The sequence below is a fragment of the Primulina eburnea genome, chromosome 16, assembly GCF_022965805.1.
Source record: "Primulina eburnea isolate SZY01 chromosome 16, ASM2296580v1, whole genome shotgun sequence".
Classification (NCBI taxonomy): domain Eukaryota; kingdom Viridiplantae; phylum Streptophyta; class Magnoliopsida; order Lamiales; family Gesneriaceae; genus Primulina; species Primulina eburnea.
In genome coordinates, this window is record NC_133116.1 from 3,779,614 (window position 1) to 3,807,406 (window position 27,793).

Consider the following 27,793-nt stretch of genomic DNA (forward strand, 5'->3'; position numbering starts at 1 on the left):
TATCATTACTTCTCGAATCTCCACTTTATCACTTTTTTTTAATCAATTTTAAATATGATTTTGTTCTATCTTTTATTAAGATATAAAAAACAAATATATTAATATTTGTAATCAATATTTTATTTACACACATTAAAAATTAATAAATATTTTTTTAACATTATTTTTTTGAAATATAAATTTAAAATACTCAAATTGTAAAACTATTTTCACACATATATATATATATATATATATATATATATATATATATATAAAATAAAATCTCTCATCTTATAAATTTATAAAATAATTTATAAAATGTAAAAGATTTTAAAATGTTTTAAATAAATTTAGTGAAACATTTTAAAAAGTCACATATATCTTAAAATGAAGAGAAAGTAAACAAATAAATAAAATAAAATTTTATAAAAGAATATTAATTAAATAAATAGAAATCAAATTTTAAATTTTTTAAAACAAATAAATGAAAAAAGAGGGGGCAAGCCCTAGCCGCTGGTCATCTTCTTCACACTCTACTCTATCGCTCTTCAGGTACAAACCCTTCTTCTTCTTCTTCTTCTTCTTCTCCTTTCTTTCTATCATTCTGATTTTTTCTGTTCAAATACGAAACAAGCATTGGAAATTTTAGTTCGTCAATCCTACATGCAAAAGTGGTGCTCAGATTTCTGCACTTCATTCTTATCCAGCAGACCATCACCGTATTTATATTTATGGGGCAACTAGTTTAACTTCTCATTTTGAGAATTTGGTATTTTGTTCTTGCTTTTATTCTTTTTTTGTGGGTTCTAAATATGTAGGCTTATGGTTCTGGCTGGGGGAGAACTGGGATAGTCATACTTTGTTAATTGATTTTTCTCGTGGCATGATTCTTTTAAAGGATGCATCTTGGTGGTCTTACAGTGTCTGCTCCTTTATAAAAGCAAGTATAATATGGATATAAGGCTAGGTAATTTTTGGCCAGATGTCCCAACTGTTTATTGGCCTTTCGGTCTGATCCATATTATTCCCACACTCTTCCAAGATCATGCTGTACCCGATGCACATCAGAACGATGGAACCTAGAGTTCTCCTGCATTCTTTGATATCTGCTCGGTCTGAACAAAGTTGATGAAATTTACGGAAAATATGTATTGAGGATATTGATAGCTTTAAAGATATGTGAAAGCCATCTCAAGTTAACTCTGTTCGTGTCCTGCTGGATTTCTATGGTGAAATTGCTGTACCTGAGAATAATTTTTGATTAAGCACCACACCCCAAATTATAGCTGTCGGAAGTGAATTTCCTGCTTTAAACAGTGCAAGCACGATGCACAAGAAAATGATTATGATTATAAATCATTTTTTATTGCATTGTTTTGCAAAGGATGATGGCGTTGGTGTATAATAATCTGCTCTCTCATTCTCAAGAGTATTAGTATTTAGAAGTTGTATTACAGGCTTATGCATCCTTTTTCTTGTGTAATTTTTCTTCCAGTGGAGTAAGCCCTTGTAGTTTTGAACTGGTAGAGAATATAATTATCACCTGTTGTAGTTTCCAAGTTCTGTTGGTTGCAAACTTGTAATTCAGTGGATCAAAACTTGTTCAAGCTTCCAAGTGCTGTAACCTTGGTTGTACACCACAGTATCCTTCTTTTCTTACCTAAATCTCATCAATCTGTTGGAAATAAGATATTTTGATTGATTTTTTTAATATATCCCTTCTTTTCTTAACTAAATCTCATCAATCTGTTGGAAATAAGATATTTTGATTGTATTTTTTTAACGTATGCCTGGAGGTTTATCTAAATATGAGTTATGGGACAACTGTGACCATGTTGTGAAATTTGTGTAGTTATTTAGTTTGACGTCTTGCGTTAGGGAGAGTACATAATTTTGGTGTATGCCAAATGGCAATTTAGCTCACCTGATTATGCTTCTTTTGGTTGAAGCAGTTATTTTACCAATCTGAGATGACCAGTAGAGAAGACGTAGATGTGGACGACGACTTTAGTGAAATATACAGAGCATATACTGGTCCTCCGGGATCTAATGCAAACAATGCACCAGACAATACAACAACAAACAAACGATCTCGTGTGGGTTCGGATGAAGAAGAGGGAGCCCGTGACCCAAATGCCGTCCCAACAGATTTTACTAGTCGAGAAGCAAAGGTTTGGGAGGCTAAATCTAAAGCTACTGAAAAGAACTGGAAGAAAAGAAAAGAGGAAGAAATGATCTGTAAAATATGTGGTGAATCAGGCCACTTCACGCAGGTCTTTTTACCCCTTTGTTTTGTTTTTCTAAATTTTATTTTTACATACCTATACTTGGTGCAAGGATGAATTGGAATTTGGAAGCTCTCCTTTTCTCCACACCCTTAAGGATACCATAGTCTATAGCATTTAATATCACTGTACATGATTTTTAGGTGGTATTTTTTTCAACTTGAGAAGGTTAGCAGTGGTGCCTGATTTTGTTTTTCAGTTATTAAAGAGTCAAGGTTGTGCAACGACATCTGATGTTTAATATATATATTTTTTAATTTAAACATGATGGTGTAGGGATGTGGGCATTTTCTTAACCTAAATTTACTCTCTTCGTTCATCCTAATTTGACTTTCTATATGGATGTTCTCCAACCATAATTTATTTTACTTATCAAGTGAATTATTTCGCCAATTTTGCATAGTAGTCCATGGCAATGCATGCTTTTGTGGAAAGATTGCCTTGTTTTGTGATTTTATGATGCTTGGTAAATTATGCTGTTTTTAGGGCTGCCCATCTACGCTTGGAGCTCATCGCAACTCTCAAGATTTCTTTGAAAGGGTTCCTGCAAGAGATCCTCATGTCAAAGCATTATTCTCTGAAAAGGCGGTGAATAAAATTGAGAAGGATATTGGTTGTAAAATCAAAATAGAAGAAAAATTTATCATTGTTAGCGGCAAGGATAGGCTAATCTTGAAAAAAGGTGTCGACGCAGTTCATAAAATTAAAGAAGAGGGAAAATCTAAGGGTATTCATAAATTCCCAGAGGAGGCTGAGCACAAAGTTTCCTCTGGTTCCCCTATTTCCTGGTCCAGGTCACCTGAACGTAGAAGTCCTGCTACGTCTCGATTAGGAAGAACTGATTCCCAAAAGTCTCATCACAGCCCTCATAATTCAGCACATAACCCAAACAAGTATGGAAGGCCGGAAAAATTTGTGGAAGACCGTGTTCGTGAAGATTTGCTGAAATTGTCGAGTGGCTCTCCCCAAGGTAAAAATACAAATTAATCTGCCAGATGCACTATATCAGGCCATAGTTCTTTAGATCTGAGTTCCCATCTGAGAGAGGCTCAACTAATAGTATTCTAACTTATAGTTAACTGTTAGCAAAGGATTTATATGTTGTCCCATTTGTTGTACTTCTTCCATTAATACTTCCAGTTGCTCATCCGTTTTTGCAGCAAGAGGTAAGTTTTACGCTGAAGCCTTCTGTTCGATTCTGAAATAACATTCGTGGTGGTTCTGAAATGAAAGGATGGACTCTCCAAATGAAATTTTTTTATTGAAAGCAATCAAGTCTCATTTTGCTTCAGATGGATTCACTAAGAGAATTTAAGATAGTGTGTCATGATAAAGCTGCCAACATTGTTAGAGAACTTGAATGAAGTGCTTAATACAGTCTTCCTTTGGTGAAGCTTCTGGTAATGATGGAGGTAGAGTTCGAGCTAGCCGTTCAAAGTCTCCTGCACGCCTTTCTTTCATTGGAAACACCTATAATTCATTTGATGGTCATAATCAACACAGAGGTGGCTACAAGACCGATGGATGGAATCTTGACAAAGGTGAAGCTAACTTGAAATTGAGTCATAAAGTTGACCACTCTTCTTTTCCTCGAACATTGGAAGAAATAGAATTGAAATACAAAAGGGAGGCAATGGATCTCGCTAGACTCCGCGACAAAGAAGAAGATGAGGAAAATTACAGGCATCGTGAGGTTTGTTATGCATTTATGCATGTGTGTTGCAATCATCCAATTTGTTGTTTACTTGAACATGTTGAATAAAACATCAATTTCAACTTATAAGAATCAGTTGGAGTTTCATAGTGTTTTATATGGAAAATATCTGGATGCCATCAAGTTCTATGTGCTATTCCGTTCGGGCTGCAAAAATATTTCTGCTATTGAACCGTTATTTGGTTTTCTTTCAATTTAAGGCTGTTAGGGAAATCAGGGAGAGTTACATAACAAATGTGGCTGTGCTCAAGGATACACATGCAAAATTGTGGGAAGAGTTTATTCAACTTGAAGGTCAAAGGAGACAGCAACAAGCACACCACCGCGTTCCAGTTTCTGGGTTTGGTGGTTACCCAAGCTTTCAAGATTTTGATAATTCAACTGGTAATCTTCATCATGCTGGACCAAGTGTACCAGTGGATTCTAGGGGCAGGTACCAAAGCGCTGTGGAAAGTTATCCTTCTTCTAGACCTCCTGACACATATGTTGAAGTTCAGCGTCACAGGCGCGATGATTTTGGGAAAGCCTATAATCGATACTAAATTGGTTGATTAAAATTGTTGGTGAGTTGTCTTATCCTTAGTCAGTCTACCAATGTTTGCAACCATTCTTGCAAGATTTAGGATTTATTTACCCGAGAACACTTTTTTGACAGATATGAGTCGGGCCGGTATCCCCTAGTGAAATACAGGAGTCCTGTACCGTACAAATGAGTATATATATATACAAGGACTTTTCCATTCTTTAGAGTGGGAGACAAAATTTGTAAACGTGGTTTATATATTATTCTACTTCGATGCACTGTCGTCTAAAATATCACTTAAAATTTTCAGGATCTTCACTACAAGTATGCGTAGGGAGCCTACATTATAGGTAAGTATGTCTATCATGCATGTTCTCAGCTCCGGAAGACTTGAGTTAAGTTTGCTGATGTGAAACTGTTACCTATGCTTCTCATTTGTGCAAGAGTTCATTATAGAGAGGTCTCTTCTTTGTGGCCTGTGACTTTTGACGTTTTAATATTGACATGCTTCGATTCAAAGAAATCGAACGTCATTGGCAGCGATGATGGCGATGCTTAGCTTGATGATGGCGATGCTTGGGTTATTATTTTCTTTCGTTTCATGGTGTTTCTTGTTTGCTCTTTGCTTCTATGTGCGACTCCGGAAGGTTTTTTCTTCTTTTTTTTCGAACATATAAAGATGGTATCCTTTAGATTTATGATGGATTTTTACTAGTGGGTTTTCAGCTTTTTTTAAGTTGCTTTTTCATATTTGAATGAGCGAGTTTTTTTTTTTCTTTTGAGATGCCGAAATTTTAATATCATAATTTCTGCTTTTACATTTTTGTTTATAAGTTTATTAAAAAAACCTTATTTTATCCATAGAGGATTTTTGTTGAGTAAAGAAAACGCCTTTGATTAAAAAAAGGTTGGTTTATTTGTTCGTACATATCGAAATGGAAAATACTCTACGTTGGTTTCTCAGGATAATTTGTTGCAAATGCAAGAGATGGAAGAAAGACACTATTTGATATGAGAAATGGCATTGTGATTTCAAGAAAGGCTAAGGTCATCCAATTAGAAACTCTTTTAGTTAAATATTTACACCAAAATAGTATAATATTTGTACCAAACAGGCAACACAACATCTTCAAAAATAAAAAATAAATAAAATGATCAAGGACCAAGTTGCATGGGCTTGTAAAAACCACTTCTTTTTCACTAGGAAAGTGTACTCCCCAAATTAAGTTTTGATTAAATCAACATGATATTAGAAGTTCCTTCCAAACGATATTTAAAAAATAGTCCTCGGAACATGCCAGTGATGGAAAACATGTAACCATGCTTCCGTTCGAAGTGATCGTTAGTGCACAAATTCGGTTGATACCGACAAAATTTTAACTATTATTACTAAATATTTCCAATATAACAAACAACTAATCAGATATGTGTAACATCTTGATTCTTGAATTCAAAATCTTGTGTAAATATTTATCTAAAATTTGGTTGGGTTTTTGTTGAACGATTCAACAAACGTTTGACAAGCAAGGAATCCATTGCATAAATAATTAGTGTGGTTGTAATGTAGTTGGTTCTTTCAAACAACAATGGCCCCTTTTTTCCGGTTCAAAGCACGAGACCGTATTCTTGCAATGTTTTTGAGCAACCTGCTCCTCTGTCTCCTCCACCCACCAAGATCGACCGACCTCCCTCCATTTTTTAATATTTTTATATATAGATTAATAAATATTTTATGTATTTTATGTTCATAAAATTTCAAATTTTTTGTGCTTAATTTAAGCCTTTTATTTCGCTCTGTTGCATGGGAATCTTGGCTCGTTTCGGTATTTGTCTCCTGTATAAAATATGGGGTGTGACTCAAAAGTAGGCAACGCTCGCTAATAGTCTTGTTGATCTTGGGGCTCTGGTAAGCCAAATTACACGGAATTATCAAATGGGTAGCGCTCAAATTAAAAGGAATGTTTCGGAATGGCTTCAATATGTAGATCATGAGGATGATGAATTCGAAGGAAAGTCCAGTTTACTTGTGATTACTAAGCCAGAAACTCCCAGCGAGCCAATGGAGTTCTTGTCCAGGTCCTGGAGTCTTTCTGCAAATGAAATATCCAAGGCGCTTGAGAAAAAGCAGATGCCGTTTGTGTTTGACAGCAGTTTAGGTGCAATTCCGGAGACAGCGAAACAACTTGTAAGTTGAGCAAAATCCGATGAACCTCAGTCATGTCTCTTGCTGGTTCGACTTGGCTCAGCTTGAGCTCGATAATGGGTCGGGTTGAGTTTGAGTATTAGGCTCAGTACCTGTCCACTACAGCTAAATCACAATATTTATTTCATTTTTTTTTCAAAAAAAAAATCAATCTAGTGCTTCATCGAGCTCAAGTAGCAAATATATTTTCGAACTCTCCTCAATCTTGACTCAACTCGATGTGATCACACTCGAACCAAGACACATACTCAAGATGTATAGTTAACAGTGTAATTAAGATCCATGCTTGAAACCTCCTTTCCCTGATAATTTTGCAACTTCCTGCAGTCAGGCAAGATGATGAAACCTCTAAAAGGTGAAACAAGATCGGGGACAATCGGAAGGCTCATGTTTCAGCACAAGGAGTCAAGTAATAGTGGTAACATGGTGAAAAAGGACAAGGCACGCATGGAAAATGCTCACATGCATTCTGTTGTCTCTGTTGCTGGACTAGCAGCAGCATTGGCTGCTGCTGCTGCAACTGAGAATTCCAAAGGTTCGAGTTCGAAAATGAGCAAGGCATTGGCCTCGGCCACACAGCTCTTGGCCTCATACTGCATCGAGTTGGCTGAAATATCGGGAGTAGATCACCAGCGTGTGGCATCCATAGTCAAATCATCAGTAGGCACCTGCACTGCAAGTGACCTGCTCACTTTCACAGCTGCCGCAGCGACCGGTATGAATCCTTCTCAGATAATTCTGTTATAATTTCAAAGGTCAATGGCAACAATTTGTTGTGTGGTTCAAGTGATTCTTACACGTTCATACATGAACTAGAGTACTCAAAGTTGAAAATATCCTTCTAGATGTAATAAAGAGCTACATCGAGAATAATATGTTCAACTTGGTCTAATTTCATGGATAAGCTCATGCAGATGCGGATTTAGGATCCCAACGTTGGGATAAAATATTTGATTAGCTGTTTTTATAGTGATTCTTACAAAGATTCATGCATAATTGATAGCCTTGCGTGGAGAAGCAGCTTTGAAAGCAAGATTGCCCCAGGAAGCAAAGAAGAGTGCAACTATAAGCCCATATAACAGGGGAATGGTAGATGCTCCCAGAATAATCCAGGAAGAGTATATTCCTTGTGAAGGTAACTTACTACAACACACCCAACAAGGTATACTCTCAGACAAGATCAAGTAGCCTGTGTTAGCGAATCTTCGTCAATTTTAATGCTTCATATAGTTTAAGACAAATCGTCAAAATAAGTTTCAGAACTCGATTCTCTTAAATATCAATCAAAACAAAGATGTCACGACTCGCAAACATAGTTCCTAAGTATCCAATTGCTCGGCGAGTAACAATGGTTATTTGAGGAATCTAATTCGCCGTCTGTGTGAATTCTTAGGTGGGCTAAAATGGAAACATGTCTCTGTATTCATGAACAAGAAATGCCAGGTATGTAGAATAATGTGTAGATGTAGAAAAGAACATAGAAAAAGATATATTTACTCATACGTCTTTGCATATAGCTGACAGAAATAAATGTCGAGGTTGCAGGTAACAATAAGAATGAAGAGTAAACATGTTGGTGGAGCCTTCTCCAAAAAGAAAGAAAGTGAGTTCTCAACATTTTGCCTGATGGTCAATTGTGTATGAAAGAAATATAGCAAAACAAAAATCTATGAGTAAAAAACCCATGTGTCTTCAAATTGATATAACTTTTACGCAAAATGGGTTTAGCTAGATTTTTATTTGTTTATTTTTGCTTATGGATTTAGCTTGTATTATGTAACACGTGGTCCCATATGCACTTTACCTCAAAATTAGTGATGGATATCAATGTATATTTCGGGATTCCTCGGCAAAGTGATTTCAATAACCCATTTTGGATGTACATATAGGTATATTATACGAAGTGGTTGATGAGAGTAATGGATGGCCATTCAAGAAAGAAAGGGACAACGTGGAAGTGTACTTTGGGGTTAAAACCTCCCAGGGTCTCATGGAGTTCAAATGCAAGAATAAGATACAAAGAAAGAAGTGGGTGGACGGGATTCGGAGCATTATCCACCGAAGTAGTGCACAAGAAGCCGACAACTACTCGAGAATGTGGATGATCGATGATAACATTTGATTCCTTCACATCAATACTAAATGGCATGTTCATTTATATTTTACAAAACTTGTGAAAATGAATTTTTACCAATTACGTGAATTATACATCGATTTTTCGAAAAAGTTTTTGCCAATCACACATTGAGCGGTGAAGATTGTAATACTTCGATTGTATATCGTGTTTAAAAACAGAGTAAATTGAGCTAGGAAGCATTCAATAACTAAGAAATCAAGAATGGAATTTTTTGATATACATCAAGATGGTTAACTAACCTAGTTGATCCATATAGTTTCTCAGTCCCTGATTCCACTAGTACGAATGTAATGACTAAGGTGGAACAAAACTTTTCTAAACTTAACAGAATAAATGGGCAAAACAAGATTAATTTTACTGAAAACTAAACCCTTTCATTCAAGATGTAGGCTGAGATTCATATCCGAAAGGAAAATGGATATAACTGCTGAGTTCTATCACGCCTCAAATGTAACATAAAAAATAATTGTCTTAATACTCTTCGGAGAACATGAAATTTGTCGGAGTTCCTTGCTTCCTGACAACCAGACTAGTTTTGATTTCTCGACTGTTTTTCTGAAACACTCAACACATGTTTCAAGACAAAGATCAGCAAGCACAAAACGTCAACTTAGCTACGGCCTACGGATATAATATTTAAAATAAAACATAAAAAGTACGATTTTGTAGAAATAAACAGACCATAAACACATAATACTTGGTAACATCTTTGTAATTTTCAAATAGTTTGCTTATGATTATAAATTTCAGTCCGTTTCACAAATACATCCAATATGTTAGAAAATTGAATAAGCTGAACCAAATAATCTCCAAAAACCACTCATTTTCATTAAAAAAAAAACTTAGTTGGGTATGGACTTGAAAATTGTCGTGCATTTTCAATTATTTGCTCCTAACCCAAAAACTATTGGCATAGATACAGATATGGAGCGTCTTAGTTAAAAACGATGAATAAAAGGTTGGATTTCGTAGCAAAATAACTGAATCCGAGTTAAGGCTTTAATAGAGCAAATAAGAATCAGCTCAATTCAAACAAAATCAGTCTATAAAAGATGACGGAAGCTAGTAAAACTGTTAAATCCAAAAAAAAGCTTTGACAATGTGAAAAGAGGCAATTCACTGTTGAAAAATATCTGTCAAAATTAAAAATCCAATTTTGAAAAAGGAAACTAGTATTTACCACCATGCCACCTTCCCAGTGCTTCACCCATGTGGATCCTATCGCCCCTCTTGACGCAAAACTTGAAATCTAATGAGCCATCTCTGTATGTAGAATATTGTGAATTTGGTGCTTGAAAAACTAGCACCACAGTTGATCCCATGTTGAAAGCAGCGAGCTGCAAATATTATGTGGAGAAAACTGCAGTTATTAATCAGCTTAAAGTAAGGATAAGAAGATTCATCAGCCATGAGATGTGGCATCACTACAAACTGAAAAGTCATCCATACCACACCACATTTGTGTTTTCTTCCAAGCTATAAGTCAAGTATAGCCAGCTTGAGCTCAATATCACTTGTGCAAAAGTTCATGGGCCGGCTCATGAAATCACGAATTATGATCAGTTTTAAATTTTATTTTTTATAATTCTCCAATATATATTGTAGTATAGATTTAATACAATTCATTATTATATAATATAAAACTATCCTTAATACATATTATTGTCGATTATATAAACAAAACTACAAATAAGCTCATGAACCCTGACCTCACGAACATGTCCATATAGCAAAACTTGTTAGTCAAGATCTCAAGCTTAACTCAAAATCCCGATATTGAACTAAAATGCAGTCGAGCTTCCCAAGTATTGATATTCATTTATTTATTGTTTCCATATTGTATAACTTGCTATAACTGATTTTATAAAGACTAATTATCAATGTGGTATTGCCCATTTGATCTCAATATTTTCCTGATAGATACTGATGTTGCAAATCCTTTTATACCTCATCTCCCTTCTTAAGGGCCACTCCCATGCCTTCAGGTTCGTACAGCCGTTCGTCTGGAGGCTCTGAATGTAGCAGCTTCTTGTGAGGATGATTCGTCCGCAGTCTTGGTTCAATAAAAAGCTGTAAATCAGATGAAATATATAAAGACAAGATTGTAGCATCTGAAAAACTAGGAAAAAGAGTACAGGTAGTAGCAAACCAACTAAAAACTTATTGGCCCGATAAAATGATGAATTCCAAAGAGACCTTTATTCGCTCTCACCCATTCATTTGGAGTGAAAGTACAACATGCATTTATTCTTTATCAACACAATTGATGTTTTCCAAAACATTCCAGCATTTAATTCTCTCATTTTCCACCATGTTGCGTGGTGATACTTGTGCAGAATCTCTTTTGCAGAAATGAGGTGCAAAACCAATGCTACAGCCAAAACACTTGCCATAAAAAATAAAAAATAATTGATCGTGAGAGGAAAAATCACTCATATTTTCCAGATTCTTTATGACAACGAGGCAAGCCGCTGAATATAATATTTTGTATAAAAAAAAATTTAAATATCAACAGCCAATAAACGTAAAAAGTCATTACTTTACAGATATTTGATACTGCAACATGAACATTATAATTCGGTGAGGATATTGATTCTAAAAGTTTCATGTAATTTTTGTTGATGAACCGCTAGAAACCATGTTCAATGTCCACACTGCGAGTAAAGAAAAGAAATGGTTTAGATCATCTAAGGATGTTGACCTCAATGGAACCAATGTTGGTGGCACCAACTGCTGCCATGGCCATGTACCCTTCTCGCCAATGACCTTCAAGCACCACCTGATGATTATTATTCAGTACAACTTTAACACTTTGTTTTGAACAAAAAAGAAACATAAATTTACTTTTGGAAGATAATATAAAAACTTTTGAACTAAATTGGATCAAGTAAATAAAGTATTGTTGTAGTTGAATCTGGTGAAGGATTTAAATACATGATGATATAATTGTTTTGTCAGGCTCTTAGATTGAGATTGTTGGGCCTCCCTTAGGATATTATCTTGTTCTGAAAACTGATTCCGTAACTATTTCTACACCTACAAGATTTTTTTTTCTTTGACCATGAATCTTATGCCAACATCCGATACCTGTAATAGCATTAATATCAGCTCCTTAAATAAATTATTTTCATCAATTTGATTTTTGATAAATGCTTGTAAAAGCGCACACATATTATTGTACTGCTTTGAAAACGTAAGGTTCATATGGTAGAATAATATCACAGATATACTTACCACGAACTAGCATGACAACTTATTACCTACTCACGTTTATTACTCTATGATAGATATACAAGCTTTTGGGGGGAGGTTGTTCGATACTAAAGACTAATTGACCTGATTAAGATATTAAATTTTCCTTTCTTTATGACAAAATTTGAGACTAAAGATCATGAAACCTTAAGATATTACTTATGGCACATTTAACAAATGAATGGAATTATTGGAAATTTAGAAACCCCTTTAACACAAAGGTCATGATCTGGATAAAAGAAAGACAGCATAGTCACTCAGAAATGATTTCTGCAAGGATATCATGTGGTGCATTTGTGAGGAACTTTCTGCCAGGCCCTGCTGGCCTCCATATTAAAAAAATCAAACTTAGGAGCAGAAGCAAGGTCAGTATGTATTAGAATTACCCTTTCATTTTCAACATAAAGATTTCTGATAGTTCTTGCAGCACGCTCATTTACTGGAAAAAGATTACCTACATGGAAAAGGGTTAAGAGCTCAAGAAAGTTCAAGCTTTAAAGTAGTTAATGTGATGAAGAAGGTGTAAACAATTCAAAAGCCATATAGAAATTCTAGATCTGTTATTTCAACAACTATTTCCAATCAAAGCAATAAGCCCCTATTTAAACTCTCAAAGACACTAAAATTCTTCTCTAAATCCAGCATCATTACATCAGCTGCATGTTCAACCCCCAATACCATCCCTTGGAATAAATAAGACTGAAACCTATACAAGTTCAGAATTTCAGTGATAACTTTCCAGGATAGTTTATACCGTTGGAATAGGCAATTCTTTTAAGACACGCATCAACAAGACCAAACAATATTTTTTATTCACTTTTGCAGCAACTTTATCTTGGTTTATGCTATTTGACAGTGACTACTTGTTTATGCATGCTAGTGTGCATTCAGTATTTTCCATATAGCAGTGAAGGGATTAGAGAGAGGCAAAAACTCATACGGATGCCATTCTGCATGTCATATAGTTTTATATCCCCATGCATTAAAGCAGCATGGAATGTGAACGCCAGATTAAATAATGAGGTCAAGAATCTCATACATATCAATGTCAGTAATTAGCAGAATAATGAATCCCCGGTAGGCATCACCTTTAAAATGCCGACGGACAAGAATATTCCAATCAACTGGAGAGTGTATCCGGTGGTAATCTCCAGGACTCAAGTAAATCACGCAGTAAAAGAGGCCTTTCATTGGTCTGCATTGAAAGAAAACAGAACAGATTCAAGTCAATTTTTACAATTCTAAATCATCTCTTTTCTTTACAAACAACAAAATAAATCAAGACCAACCCTGATATTGATTAAAACAGAGGTACAGTGAGGAAGGTCGAGCCAGTATATAAATCACCACTTTCTTGTTACATCTATAAGAATCAACTAATAAGTCGACAATCCTCGATTGAATTTCTTATTACAGGAGCAATGAAAAATGATAATTAAAATCATCATTGATCATTATGAGACTCTAGTATTACAATAAGGATGAGCGTAATAAGTCGATAGAGTGGCACCACTTAATCATCCACTTGCATCAGATTTGACAATGTTATGCGAATGGTACAAGCAGTCACATTGCGGTTTTTTTTTTTTTTGATAGGAAACAGTACTTTATTAATGATATAATATTAAGTGTTACAACAGTGGACTTGGAGTTCACTGTCCTAAGAAGCACAATATAGAACGCAAAAATCTAGTGATACACATAATCCCAATGTCACATTGCGGTTTATATCTTACTCAGTATGAATGATGCAAATTAGACATTCAACTCTGTCTCAAAGCAATGTTAAGATGAGGACATGTGTCGGGCACAAATCAATGATACATAGAAGTTTTAGCTAAAATATTAAAATTAACTAGAAGTTAATAAGATCATTAATATATTTAGATACTAGTCTCGCAGTACACAATTTAATTCCTTACAGTAATGATGACATATTTCTAACTTTAGGAGAAGCCAAGGAAACTCTCCACCACGACTTCCGCTTCTCAACTCTCTCCATACATTCCTTACCATTTTCTTGATCAATATCTTCCGCAGCAAGCATTGGAAGATGAGAGTTCGCACCAATAAGTGAAGAAGCGGAATAAGAAAATCCTTTTACTTGCTCAATCATCGCACCTGGTCCTGTTAACTCACCAAATCTCATGACAGTGCCATCTACAGGACTGACCTACAAAATAACAATATACAGCAAAAAAGAAATTTATAAATTGCTGAGGAGGGGAAATAGAAAGAAAAATTATTCAAGAGCCTTGTTACCAGTTACCAGACAATATGGATCAGAATCAATGGGTCTCGAGCCCTCTTTCAACATGCGAACAAAAAAATCCTTTAGAGAAGCATACTCCTCCAAAGGTAGTTGAACCTCTTCTAATTCTGAATTACAAACACAAGAGTTCAGCATACTACTACAAAGCTTATCAAGAAAATAACCCATAAATCAAGATTCCATAGAATGTCAATAACTATAAAATGAGAAATCATACTAGAGTGAAACGCACGAGCCCATGCTTTATATACATATGGTCGCAACCAGATGGGAAGTTCCTAGTCAGGATTCTTTAGCATGTTATTATTAAGTCAAAACATAATCGAGAATCAAAATGTCAAGAAACTAACCATGCTAGTCAAGGAGCCCCAAAATCTTGAAATAGAGCGCAGAGGTAGCAATCTCAAGAATTTAGCCTATCAACAACAAGAAGAGTGACATGATAAAGAATAATTATGGCCAATAATATCTAAACCCGAACTAATCATAAAATTTACCTTAGCATCTGGGCGAAACTCCAATTCAACTCCTTTTTCCCTTGCCTCTTCAATCTGTTCCTCCAGTGTTAGGGAAAATATATTAAACACAAATCATTGAATGAACACTTTTTCATAATGGTGGATGCTATGATTAGGTGAAAATATCAAAGCTATTGTAGCAATAGTTGATATGTTGAACGAAAGATGAAACATGTGGTCTAAAATACTAAAGAGTAACATTTGAGGAAAACGTAGCATTTCTTTTAAAATATACAACAAAAATTAACAATAAAGGTGCTTCAAAAATAAAATAAAATAAAATAATAACGTAGGACCACCAAGATAAATAGATTTCCTATGACCAATGTACAAAATGTCGTTCTCAATATAAAAAAAACTATGACAATTTAAAACGAGTCCAATCTGCCAAGATACTAAAACATTTATAAAACATACAAGATAGTTGTAGAGAGAAAAAAGTGCCCTGGTGATTTATTGTTTTGTTACTTTTTCTGAACATGCTTCGCCACCAACGCAGTAGAATCTTATTCATTATTTTGATAATTCTAAAACAAACATGTATTGAATGATAACACATGCATGAAACGTAATTTTCAACATTTCATTCATCTTGGAAATAAGTGAAACTCATTTGCAACTTCTGGCGAAGAAAGGGCAAGGCTTTTGCCTAGATGAAACTAAAAGGGATATACTTAACAGGAAAAAAACAACATATACTTCAGAACCAAAGAGCACCCACCCTATACTCTGCTTAATCATTTTTTCTCATGTGCTCCCACTCATTCCAAACCGTAAATCATCTCTTGTATATTTGTTTTGTTAAACATTGTACAATGAAATGTCATCCTCATAGAACATCAATCCAGCATTTCATGAACCATGACCGGATGCTTAAATGTGGGGGTAGAAAAAATTCAAGGTTTACATTTTTATGAACAAACTTACCATTTTATCATCGTAAAGCCGACGGGCATGAAGAGCACCAAGCATAAGTATAGTTGCGACGGTTGCACCAGGCACCAACAAAAAATTTCCTGCACAGAATTTAATCACTGACTAAGCACATGATAGATTTCAACAGCAAACAACCAACTTACAACACGTATAAGTTCCTCAGATTTATTACTGCCTCTTCACTTATTCAATGGTCAAGAATGCTCAAGTTTTTCCAAAACTAACAGACACTTGCCAAATAATCATTCCTAATTTTTTGTTTGTACTGAAAAATATGAACAATTTCTAGATATCAGTGTCCTGATTTCTGTCTGACGGTTTGACCTCCTATCAGTTAAATATGTGGCATGTATCCTTAATGGAGACCTGGTGGAGAAAGTTTGCATGGATGGACCACCAGGTTTTGATCAGAAGTTTAGATAGGAAGCTGCAAACTTAAAAAATGTCCATACAACAATCACCAAATCCTCTATCCAAAAGTTTGTAGATATCTAAAAAAATCAAGGTATCACCAAATCCATAGTTTGGTCTTCATTCAGGGTTAATTTAAATTTATATGGCGGAGCTAAGTCTAACCCAGAGAAACAAAAAGCAAAGTGGGTTTAATAAGAGTAATACAGCAGAAGAATACATATTCGAGGCTCATGAAATATATGAGATAATGTGGCTTAGATTAGTTTTTTCGAAACATTGTGAAAATCAACGAGTTATGAGTATAGTGCACAACCCAGTAACCAACAAAACAAAGCACATTGAGAATGATAGACGTCCATTTTCTCAAGTGTTGCAACATATAGTTGACATTTTAATATGAGAATATGAAGACCAAACTATGGGTTTAACAGTTGTGCACGATTTAAAACCGTACAACATTTCAAGCACCGTTTTTATTGTTATAAAGCAAAGGACACTGTTGTTTGCAACCCAACAACTAAACCAACTTGCAACTATGTTAATTGAATATGAGGCCTTAACTCACACAAGTCATAGGATCTACCAAAATTTATAATTGACGGTAAAGTGCAATTCAAACCTTTTACAGCACAATATCCCATACACTACGTTTCAAATCTTTCAATTGTTGTGTCATAAAGGTTACTATTGCTCCCAACACTTATGCTTGAAATAACCAGAGTCTGGGAATTGGAAACGGATATACTTCCACCAACTCCGGAAACAATTGCATTGGTTGGGTTATTTAGCTTCTCGAGTAGAGAAGTCTCCACCTAAGAGTCTAGTAACTAATAGTCTTCATCTACTACAAAATCAACTGTCTTTGTCGTTCAAACAACAATAATAAAAAAATACAATCTTTTCTTCCCCTATCACTATCACAATCGCTGCTGATCAAATAAATACATTACATACAAGAAAAACTAGATCAAAAACAGTTTCAGATAACAAAACAAGCTTTAGTATTTCCTACCAACCGTTCACCATTGCATTTAACATCGTGAGGTAAGAAATTAATCGAGCAACAGTAGAAACATGAAATTCAGTTGAACCTTGCGAGCTGCTGCCATTGCGAGCACCTCCGGCGGACACTCGCGCTTGGGCGGGTTGTACTTTGCGGAGGAAAGTAGCGAAGCGAAAACGGTGGAGCTGACAAATTCTGTTGCAATTGGGAAAGGCAAACACCCGAGAATCCCTCCACTTCATCTTCCTCCCGCGAGTGCAGTGCTGTGTGTTTATCTACGATATATACGCCAAAAAAGATTTTATCCAAACCTCCCCGCCGCCGCTTTTACCCTCTACGGTGGTCGTTTCTGGTCAAATACACACAAACACACACACAGTGTTGTTTTTGACTTTTGACCAATAACTCGCGTTATAATATTTTAATTGCAAAAATTTGTGTGAGACGGTCTCACGGGTCGTATTTGTGAGACGGATATCTTATTCGGGTCATCCATAAAAAAATATAATTTTTTATGCTAAGAGTATTACTTTTTATTATGAATATGAGTAGGATTGACCCATCTCACAGATTAAGATCCATAAGATCGTCTCACTCTTTGGTAAATCATCTATCCTTTATTTAGTTTTTACTTTTTATTCTTCAAACCAATGACTCATTTCAATCATACTTTTTTTATTTTATATTAAAAAGTCTACTTAATTTTTAAATTTCCCTTTTTTAAACTAGTCTACTTGAAATTACAATTAAACTATGTTACAAAAATTATAATTAAACTTAATTTTGTCTTGCTTTTGTGTAAGACCGTAAGTTCAAATCATTTTCTCAACTTAAATGTAATAATATAAAAATTAGAAAAATCAGTCAAGTTTATGTAGAATCTAGTCAAAAAACATGCGAATGAGTATTATAAAAAAAGACACGTGATTTGATTACTAAATGAGGGTTTCTGTTATTTTTTTTGTTTGATCTTCATAGCAGCACTGATTTGCTTGTAATATTCGCTCCATTAAGATTTATTTAATAGAGATTCGAAGTGGAGCTAATTAGAACTTTGGAACTAATACCAATGGGTAATTTTGGACGGTTAAAGCAAGACACTCCACTTGTTGATTTTGCAGCTGCTGTGAAACAGTGATTCCATGCATCATACCACATAGATGAGTCGAAAAGAACAACTTTTTTTTAGCAGCACACATTAGTTGCAAAAGTTTTTGAACTTAAAAATATTCGGGTGATTAGATGTGAACCATGTGATGCACACGATGAAGAGATATTAAAACTAAACATACCATGCGGTCATTTCATCTGCTGCAGGGCATGGTGGAACGAGAAAAACGTATGTCGTTGGAGTAGATTTCAATTGTAACATTGAAAGCAGAAATGATAGTTATTATTTGGAAGCATGAGAGCGCTACAAAGAGATGACGCTAACTGTTGTATGTTTTCATTCCGAGGTTGCAGATAGCCACAAGAAGTGCTTGACCCTCTCTTTTTTTCACCGATTGGCCTTCATTGAGAGCTATATTGTCCCACAATCCAACAGTTGTAATCTCATACCTGTAGAAATGTTATGCCATTAAAACTCTGTAGTAGAAAATGTGTGTACCACAATAGTAAAGAATAAGACTTTTTTGTTGTTTTAGCCATAGTTTATCAATAACAGTTCATTCATGAGGACGATCTCTGTTTATGTCCAGTGTTGCCGCCACTTTATGGGAAAGAATGAAGTGGTTGAACTTTCTTGACAAAACCAATGACATCTGCATACGTTTTCACAGCGTTAGCGAAGCATTAGATTTTTAAACATTATGAAATAATGGCCGACAATAAGGCAACTTCCTGATTGTTTTCGAACTTTTCTTTGTTTTGTTTTCATAGCCCTTTCTGTCGAAGAAGAACGAGAGCTGATTGATTTTCCTTAAGATCTTTATCCATGACGACAACTTGGATGTAATCCATATGAGATACTTGGCTGTGTGCATCGGTAACTTATGTTGCATTTTTTTATACGAACACTTCGAACATGTAGTTGCTTTCAATTTGTGTGCTCTGTTTAAAGTGAACATGGAGAGGCAAGACAACCACTAATAAATTCCAAGAAATAAACCAACATTAACTTAACCGTTTAATCACATAAAAGAATTGCTTAATTTATAGGTGGGATCAACAGTTAGTAAAGTTCATGCATATTTTAAATTATATATTGTAAAATACAGGTTTGAAAAGCAAAGGTAATAAATAAATAAATAAATAAAGCCATGATAGACTAATAGTGTAAACTTCTGCATAGATGAGATGAACCCAAATAAACAACGTTCTTCCAAGAAGCAGCAAGCCTTCACTGCTCTAACTGTCCTACCACTTCGAATCATCTAAACAAAATCACACAAATCTACAATCTGTTAAATCTATTCAGTAATATGCTCACAAGTCCTCTTCAATTCCGAAATCAAAATCACCCTGTATACCAACCAACACATCATCATCCCCTTTGAAAAACTCCAATCCACCCCCAACATCCTTATTCGTCACATCTCCGAAACCAGTCTCGAAATCCTCATTCCCTCTCACATGTGAATCCCACTCTTCACCAACATCATTCATGGAATGAGTAACATTCCTATCAATTCTATAGCCTTTCCCCATCAACTTCTTTGAAATCCATGCCACAGATTTTCTCCTACATCCCATCGTCTCCTTTGCACCATTCTCCGGGTGCCTACTACGGCCACAACTTCCCAATTTTTCAGCCTTAGTATCCGTACATTTACTCATGAACCCACCGCCACTAGCTTCACCTCCACATCTCATCTTTTTACCTTGACCACGATGCTGAAACTCGTTATCTTCTACTTCTTTAGCTTCACAAGTAGTACCCACAGTTCCCTCAGTATTACATTTATTAACATTGCTTCCTCGAATCGTGTACCCAAATGGTGACCATAGAGTATCTCCATTTTCATCTCCATTGGTTTTACGCAACTCTAGTGGCATAAACCCCGGACACAGGTAATGCCCCTTCTCCACCACCTCCGCTGGTGGCGCTCCCACCGCCACCGCGTGAAACCCTCTTCCACAGCTCCCATTCGTGCACCTCAAACAGCACTCCTCAAAAACCCTCTCATACTTGTACACGTAATAGCAGTACGGGCACACTGTCCAAAATGTATCATCACCATTTTCAGAGGGACAGCCACTCAAATTCCTCATCAACTCTCCATCGAATCGAGCCTTTTCCAAAGGGTTTGATAGCACGGACCACCCTTTGAGAACAACCTCAAAAGCTTCGGAAGAATTCGGGTACGGGTTCACATTCGGGTCCAAAAGGGATTTTAGGGTTTTGAAGCTGGACCCAATTTGTTCAGTGTCGGACTCGAAGCGGGGAAGATTGAAAATAGTGTAGTAGTCAGACAGTGTTGGTGTAATTTTAGGGACGGAGAGGACGGAAGCTATGGAAAGGATTTTGGTCGGGCCGGGGTGAGTCGGTTCCGCTTCCTTCGCGCGTAAGGCGTACAAGCGGCAGTCGGCGAAGCTGCGGTGCTTGAGAAAATACACAGATGCGGCGAGATAGCGGCGGATCTCTGGTTTAGCATCCTCAAGACCCGGTGAAGATTTCCGGGTACCCATTTTTGGGAACTGGGGAAAAATTATGGAGATACGATAACATAAAAGAAATATTCTCAATTTAATACCACCTATTTTTTTTTATAAACATGTTAATTTTTCTAAAATTTTTTTATAACCGTGTGATTTTTATTTTTAATTTAATATATTCTCTTTTATATGGTTAATTTAAATTTAAAATATTTTAATTCTAACTTTAATTTATGATGAGTCATATTAGTTATTTTAGAAATATTATTTTATTTCTCTCCTAAAAGGTATTGGAATTATGGGACAAGAGCTTATAAAAATTAAATTAAGACTTTTTTCAAAATAATTTAAATAACATTATTTCATATTAAAATAAAATTTTACTAAGATAAAAATTGACTGTATTATATTGTAATATAACAAGTACACATATTTATATGAACATAAAAAAAAAAATCATATTTTAGAGAGAGAGAAATTTAAGGATATTAAATTGAGAAAAAATAAAATTAAAGAAAAAATATCCTTGTTATGCAATTATATAAACTAGTGCATTGATGATCGAGCAAAACTTGCACAGTAAAATCCCCAATGAAAATATGATTTTGTATGCTCAAAATAAATCGCAAGTGCACGATGTCAAGTAATAGTATAGTGTATATGAATACGAGTATCGTTCCACTGGAGACTGTATTTAACAATTATTATTTTAGTTATTAAAACTTTAGCGACGAAATTTGATTGTTTGTTTATAACTACTAAAATGCAAGAAAATTAAATAAACAAGTTCAGCGATTAAATGATAAAATATGAATGCTAAACCAATGGATTAAATTTCAAATGATAAAAGAATTTGTTGGGACTTCTGGTTCACCTACCCCTTATTAATTAATTAATTCGTTCGATTGTGTTCTACGCTTCCGACAGGATTTCCTATTCAATTGAACACACTCTCTCGAGCTATGCCAAACTAATTCACTCAATGAAGTAATTAAATGTCTTTAATCATTTATCAAGAATGAACCGCATTTCGATTGATGAAATCCCCTAGTTTTCGACCCTAAGGACTATGACTATCGGCACGTATCCAATTTCATATGTCTATGCAAATTGTAGATCCGCAGATTATACTACTCGATCCTATCACTAGTTATTCTCTCAAACTCACTCGTGATATAAAATTGTCGTAAGAGTTAGCTACGCTCAAACGACACAATAAAAATCGTAATACAATCAAGAGCAACGCACAACTCAAAATATAAATTAATCAACTAAAAGTTTGGGGTAGGATCCCCTTCAATCCCAACAAATATGAAAGTTAGCTACTAGAATTCATAATTAAAATAAGCAAAACAATGTTTAAACAAAGAAAAATAAACTAGAAATACTAGGTGTGACGAAATCTGCGAAGAACGATGTCCGGAAACCGTCGAATCTTCAATCCAAGTGCAAAAGCTCTCCCCAAAAATCCTTTTTTGCTCTCCAAATCTGTCTGCTTAATCTTCAAAAGTCGACCCAACCCCTTTCCATAGCAACCCCCATCCAAAATAAGGTAGGAAATCGCGTCCAAGATTTTCCAAAAATAGGCGGCGCTCGGGCGGTAGAAAAGTACCGCTCGAGCGCCACACTCTCTGTCTTGGCCCTTTGTCTTCTTCGCGCCCGGGCGGTATAAAAGTACCGCTCGGGCGCCAACTTTCTGTAACGATGGCTTCCGAAGACACCTTCTCGCGCTCGGGCGGTAGAAAATCACCGCCCGAGCGCCAACGTTCTGTCTTGTTTCCTCGGCTGGTCTTCTGTGGCGCCCGGGCGGTAAATTTCTACCGCTCGGGCGCCAAGTATTCTGTCCAACTTCTTGGATTCCACATTTTTCTCCGCTTTCCGACCATTTTTCCTGCAGATTCACCACACACGAGTGAGACATGATAAAATGCCAATGATTACTCTAAAATGAACAAAATGTAGATGAAATGCATGCATGCACAATACAAACACAACTAAAACTAATGCAATAAACACGTAAAAACACCACCTATCAACCCCCTCATACTAACCTTTTTCTTGCCCTCAAGCAAAACAGGTTAAAGCACGAGAGGGTAAACAAACACAACAAAAATAAAAGACTCAAACAAGAACTAACCAACAAAAGTCAATGTTAATGGTGAGTTAACAACTTTTATGCTCATGCCTCAGTGAAATTTCCACATACACATCATAATCAAGTCAAATCACAAACGAGTACTCATTCTCATCTACACATAAATCTTGACACTAATTTGAACGTGTGTGTGTGTCATGATGGGTCTAGTCATTCGTACTTCAAATAGATCAATCATCAAATCATGCGAATCACTCAATTAACACTTCAATACAAGTCTCACTAGCATGCACCCCCGTGTCCATTCATCACTAACCATCATTTGAACTTTATTAAATTCTTAAATGCAGACAAGGGTGTCGAAAAGAAGGAAGGTAAGCTCAAGTGGCTAAAAGTTGGGAGTACACCGATCATTTTCATTGTGCACTTGTCAAGACTTTTCGTCTGACTTTCCTCGTCTCCTTACATCTCCAACTTTTAGCCTAGGAATAGATTTTCATTCCTTTTATTTCGGCTCCCCCCTCACCTTACATCTCCTTTTTCTTTTTCGCTCAAAGTTCTTTTTGCAAGAAACTTTGTTATTTCAACATGTTGATGCACAATTTTCACACATGTACTCCCTAGGCTAAGAATATATGACTTTGGATTATAGCTGGTTAGGAGTAAGATATTTGAATTTAGTGCATTGAAAAAGAGGTATATGTAAAGTTCAAGGCAAATCAAATTCTCTATTCAAGGTCTCAATCAGTGACTTATTTCCACGGGTTTACATGCCAAATCAACTCATACATGATGTCTTTCAAGTTAACACACAAGACCATTAAATGTCACCATTCTTCCTACAAAATTTAGTCCCCACACATATGTGCTCAAAAAGTTCAAAATTTGTACCAAAATTCATGTTTCAACAATCAAGAGTATCATTCATGAAGTGACCCACGAAATATTTTTGTATATTATCAGTTCAACATCATCATTGGCGCATAAATTATGTCTTCTCACCATAAACGACACTAGACAACATAAATGCAACGAATAACTAAGCAACCATAACAATCTACCCCCCCTCATACTAGAGTTGTGCAATGCCCTCATTGCACAAAACGAAACAGACATTAAAAATAAAACAACTCATGAATGGAAATGCAAACATAGACATGCAAACACAAATATGCAAACCCAAATGCAGACTAAATAAACATGAAAGGTAATAAACATGCAAGACGGAAACAATGATAAGAAAGAAAAACAGAAAAGCGGTAAAGGGAAAAAAATTGCGAAGTAGGGGAAACAGTAAACTCCCCTGATCAAGGCTCATCCTCGTCATGTTCCGGCGGTTGCACTCCGGCGGCACCCCCGTGCTGGTAATAATCATACTGGAACTGGAATGGGGGAGGAGGTAGCGGAGACGGCGGCACGGTCGATGGGTCAACGCCCCCTTGCACAAGCAGCGATCGCATCATGGAGTCAATGTGAGACAGATGGTCGGTGACATACGAGTTGAACTGCCCTTGATGCGTTTGGAAGGCGAGATTCTCGGCCATCATATCGGTGTGAGTTCGCCGGCGGGGTGGTGGTGGACGGCGGCGTGGAGCGGCGGCGCTAGAGCCACCTAAATTTTCCTCCTCAGTGGGGAAGTCAATCTGTCGCTTCGCATACTTTCGCTTATCGTCTTCGATGGTAATCGGCTTCATGGGTTGAATCCACTCCTCGTCGTCCCGGAATAGAACTCCCGCCCGGGCACACAACTCGGAGATAATTGTCGGGAAGAATAGGCCGACGTGACTGTTGCGAGCACACAACATGATTTGAGAGTAGATAAGTGTGCCCACATTCACGTCGTAGCCGTGAGTTAACGCAAAAAGAGAACCGCTCGTTCCTTTTGGACCTCGCTCTTATGCGAGACCGGCATCATCCGTCGGGCTACAAATAAGTACCACATGGCAGCATCAACGGTCAAGAATTTCTCGTCGAAACAGCTCGGCGGTCCGCCCACTGGTTTCCACATCGCACCCGCACCCGGATGGCATAGTGCGGTGATAATCAAGTCATATTTCGGGTCAGCAGCTAAAGCCTCAAAACGAGAGTTGTCGACCTCCGCCGTTTCCAACAGTGCATTGATAGTTGCCGAGTCACACGGGACGTGTACACCTCGAACAAACACCATCCCATTTCTCCCCTCCACAGCATTCGCGTAAAATTCACGCACCACCGAAACTACCGCCGCCTTAGGATGATTGGAAAAAGTTTCCCATCCGCGCCGTTCCAATTCTATCCGAGGTCCAAGGTGCCTATCGGCAGTTTCTTTTCTAAATCCCCTCTCTACTATCGGATTTCTATTCATCTTGGCATGCTCATACCTGGCCCGAGCTTCTTCACTAACAAAGCGATGCCTATCAAAATTCGAAGAAGAGGAAGAAGCGGAAGTACCTCTTTGTTTCTTCTTTGGAGCCATAGTAGTGGATGAGAGAGATTTTGGGGAAATCGGAGAAGATGACGCTTGAATTCCGAAGGATGAGCTTGCCCACGATGCTTGAGTCTTGATGGTAGGAGAGATTGCCTGCAAGAAGATGAGAGGAGAGTGAGAGGGGGTTAGGGATTGAGAGGAGTAATTTGGGAAATTTCGTGCAGAATGGGAAGGGGAAAGGGGAATTCGCGCTTATTAAAGCGGTCGCGCTCGAGCGGTAAAAAGTTACCGCTCGAGCGCCAACCGTCTGGAATCCAAAGTGAGTTGCGCGCTCGAGCGGTACAAAAATACCGCCCGAGCGCCAACTTTCTGTCCCGAATCACACAATATATATATATTTTTTTTTTGAATAAAAACATGAAATAACACTAAAATCAAATTGAATGCAAGATGAAGGGAAAGAAAAAATAGTTCTCAATTTATAGTCGAGAGCTTGACTGTCGGTCCGTCTCAGTTCGGATGATCTCGGAACCGTGTGATTCCAAGTTGTGGCTCAACTGTGCCACCCATGTAGTGCTTGAGGCGCTGGGCATTGACCGTGAATGTCCCGTCCTTCCCATCTTTCAATTCGACAGCTCCCGATGGATGAACTTTCGAGATCACGAATGGACCGGACCATCTCGACTTCAATTTACCGGGAAACAAGCGCAACCGGGAGTTGTAGAGCAGAACACTTTCACCCTCCTTAAACTCTCTCTCGATGATTCTCTTGTCATGCGCCTTTTTGGTTTTTTCCTTGTACGACAGTGCAAGATCGTAAGCCAAATTCCGGAACTCCTCCAATTGGTCCAACTGAAGCAAACGCTGTTCACCTGCATCAGTAAAATTAAAGTTTAGCGCTTTTGTGGCCCAGTATGCTCGATGCTCTAACTCAACAGGTAGATGACATGCTTTACCAAACAAAAGCCTATACGGTGTAGTGCCTATAGGTGTTTTGAAAGCAGTCCTATACGCCCAAAGAGCATCATCTAACCTCACCGACCAATCTTTCCTACTGACACCTACTACTTTCTCCAAAATTCGCTTAATCTCACGATTCGACACTTCCACTTGACCACTCGTCTGTGGGTGATAAGGGGTAGAGATTTTATGTGTGACACCATATTTGCTCAAAAGTTTTTCAAAGAGTTTGTTGCAAAAATGAGTGCCACCATCACTAATGATTGCTCGTGGTGTTCCAAAGCGGTTAAAAATGTTTTTCTTCAAAAATTTTAGAACCACTTGAGCATCATTAGTGGCGTATGCTTCCGCCTCTACCCACTTAGACACATAATCCACCGCCACCAAAATGTATTTTTTCGTGAAAGAACTGGGAAACGGTCCCATGAAATCTATCCCCCATACATCAAAAACCTCACACTCAATGATATTATTTAAAGGCATTTCGTGACGGTTAGAGATGTTACCTGACCGTTGGCATTTATCACAATGTAGCACATAAGAACGAGCATCTTTAAAGAGGGTTGGCCAATAAAAGCCACATTCGAGTACCTTAGATGCCGTCCTCGTTGGTCCAAAGTGACCACCTACCTCACGATCATGGCAATGGTTGAGAATCTTATAAAACTCTTCCTCCGCAACACACCGTCTTATCATGGAATCTGCACAAATCTTAAACAAGAACGGTTCCTCCCAAAATAGTATTTCACGTCAGAAAAGAATTTCTTTTGTTGGTGAAAAGATAGGTTTGGTGGAGGTGTGCCTGTGACAAGATAGTTAGCGAAATTTGCATACCATGGACAATTTCTCACCTCAAATAGTTGCTCATCCGGGAACCAATCATTGATAGCATGCTCAACAGAATCATTACAAATACACTCTAATCTAGACAAATGATCTGCTACCACATTCTCAACACCCTTCTTGTCCTTGATCTCTAAATCAAACTCTTGCAACAATAATATCCACCGAAGTAAGCGTGGCTTTGCATCTTTTTTATCAAGTAAATATTTGAGGGCCGAATGATCAGTGAAAACAATTATTTTGGACAAAACAAGGTATGAATGAAATTTGTCAAGTGCAAACACTACGGCTAGTAATTCATTCTCAGTTGTTGCGTAATTTAATTGAGCCTCATCTAAGGTCTTACTTGCATAGTAGATTGTATGAAATACCTTGTTTTGTCGCTGGCCAAGCACGGCCCCCACTGCAGTGTCGCTGGCGTCGCACATTATCTCGAAAGGTAGATCCCAATCCGGTGCCACCAAGACATGAGCCGTCACCAAGCGCTCCTTCAGATTCTCATATGCCTGTAAACAGTCAGAAGTGAAATCAAATGGCACATCTTTCATAAGTAAAGAAGAGAGAGGTTTTGCAATTTTTGAAAAATCTTTTATGAAACGCCGATAAAAACCGGCGTGGCCTAGAAAACTTCTAACTCCCTTTATGGACGCCG

The 27,793-nt window shown here is 36.9% G+C and overlaps 3 protein-coding genes across 8 annotated transcripts; 2 read left to right on the forward strand and 1 right to left on the reverse strand.

Annotated features, from left to right (window-relative positions):
* The first annotated feature begins 456 nt into the window (after nucleotides 1-456).
* Nucleotides 457-5,054, forward strand: LOC140816276 (uncharacterized). 4 transcript variants are annotated; one of them, XM_073175416.1, is made up of 6 exons: nucleotides 457-534; nucleotides 1,935-2,255; nucleotides 2,754-3,237; nucleotides 3,662-3,960; nucleotides 4,182-4,544; nucleotides 4,815-5,054. In XM_073175416.1, exons 2-5 carry the CDS (start codon nucleotides 1,953-1,955, stop codon nucleotides 4,521-4,523), a joined length of 1,428 nt encoding a protein of 475 aa, XP_073031517.1. In that variant the 5' UTR covers nucleotides 457-534; nucleotides 1,935-1,952; the 3' UTR covers nucleotides 4,524-4,544; nucleotides 4,815-5,054. The 4 variants fall into 4 exon arrangements, with proteins under 4 accessions (XP_073031517.1, XP_073031518.1, XP_073031516.1 ...); XM_073175417.1 differs by lacking the exon at nucleotides 4,815-5,054 and adding an exon at nucleotides 4,637-4,808; XM_073175415.1 differs by lacking the exon at nucleotides 4,815-5,054 and having other exon boundaries at nucleotides 4,182-4,657.
* Nucleotides 5,055-6,016: 962 nt separating this feature from the next.
* On the forward strand, nucleotides 6,017-8,973 carry LOC140815900 (VAN3-binding protein-like). The gene is made up of 6 exons (XM_073174923.1): nucleotides 6,017-6,689; nucleotides 7,035-7,422; nucleotides 7,711-7,869; nucleotides 8,101-8,150; nucleotides 8,253-8,310; nucleotides 8,597-8,973. The coding sequence occupies exons 1-6, from the start codon at nucleotides 6,438-6,440 to the stop codon at nucleotides 8,827-8,829; spliced, it is 1,140 nt and encodes a 379-aa protein (XP_073031024.1). The 5' UTR covers nucleotides 6,017-6,437; the 3' UTR covers nucleotides 8,830-8,973.
* LOC140815899 (phosphatidylserine decarboxylase proenzyme 1, mitochondrial) lies at nucleotides 6,847-17,618 on the reverse strand. 3 transcript variants are annotated; one of them, XM_073174920.1, is made up of 14 exons: nucleotides 17,328-17,618; nucleotides 15,814-15,902; nucleotides 14,866-14,919; nucleotides 14,719-14,784; nucleotides 14,586-14,646; nucleotides 14,366-14,475; nucleotides 14,019-14,269; nucleotides 13,185-13,291; nucleotides 12,483-12,550; nucleotides 11,546-11,623; nucleotides 10,792-10,914; nucleotides 10,025-10,181; nucleotides 7,170-7,445; nucleotides 6,847-7,053 (listed from the first exon to the last, which is right to left on the reverse strand). In XM_073174920.1, the coding sequence occupies exons 1-13, from the start codon at nucleotides 17,479-17,481 to the stop codon at nucleotides 7,402-7,404; spliced, it is 1,362 nt and encodes a 453-aa protein (XP_073031021.1). In that variant the 5' UTR covers nucleotides 17,482-17,618; the 3' UTR covers nucleotides 6,847-7,053; nucleotides 7,170-7,401. The 3 variants fall into 3 exon arrangements, with proteins under 3 accessions (XP_073031021.1, XP_073031023.1, XP_073031022.1); XM_073174922.1 differs by lacking the exons at nucleotides 6,847-7,053; nucleotides 7,170-7,445 and adding an exon at nucleotides 11,057-11,215 and having other exon boundaries at nucleotides 10,113-10,181; XM_073174921.1 differs by lacking the exons at nucleotides 6,847-7,053; nucleotides 7,170-7,445 and adding an exon at nucleotides 11,057-11,229 and having other exon boundaries at nucleotides 10,113-10,181.
* Between the last annotated feature and the right edge of the window lie 10,175 nt (nucleotides 17,619-27,793).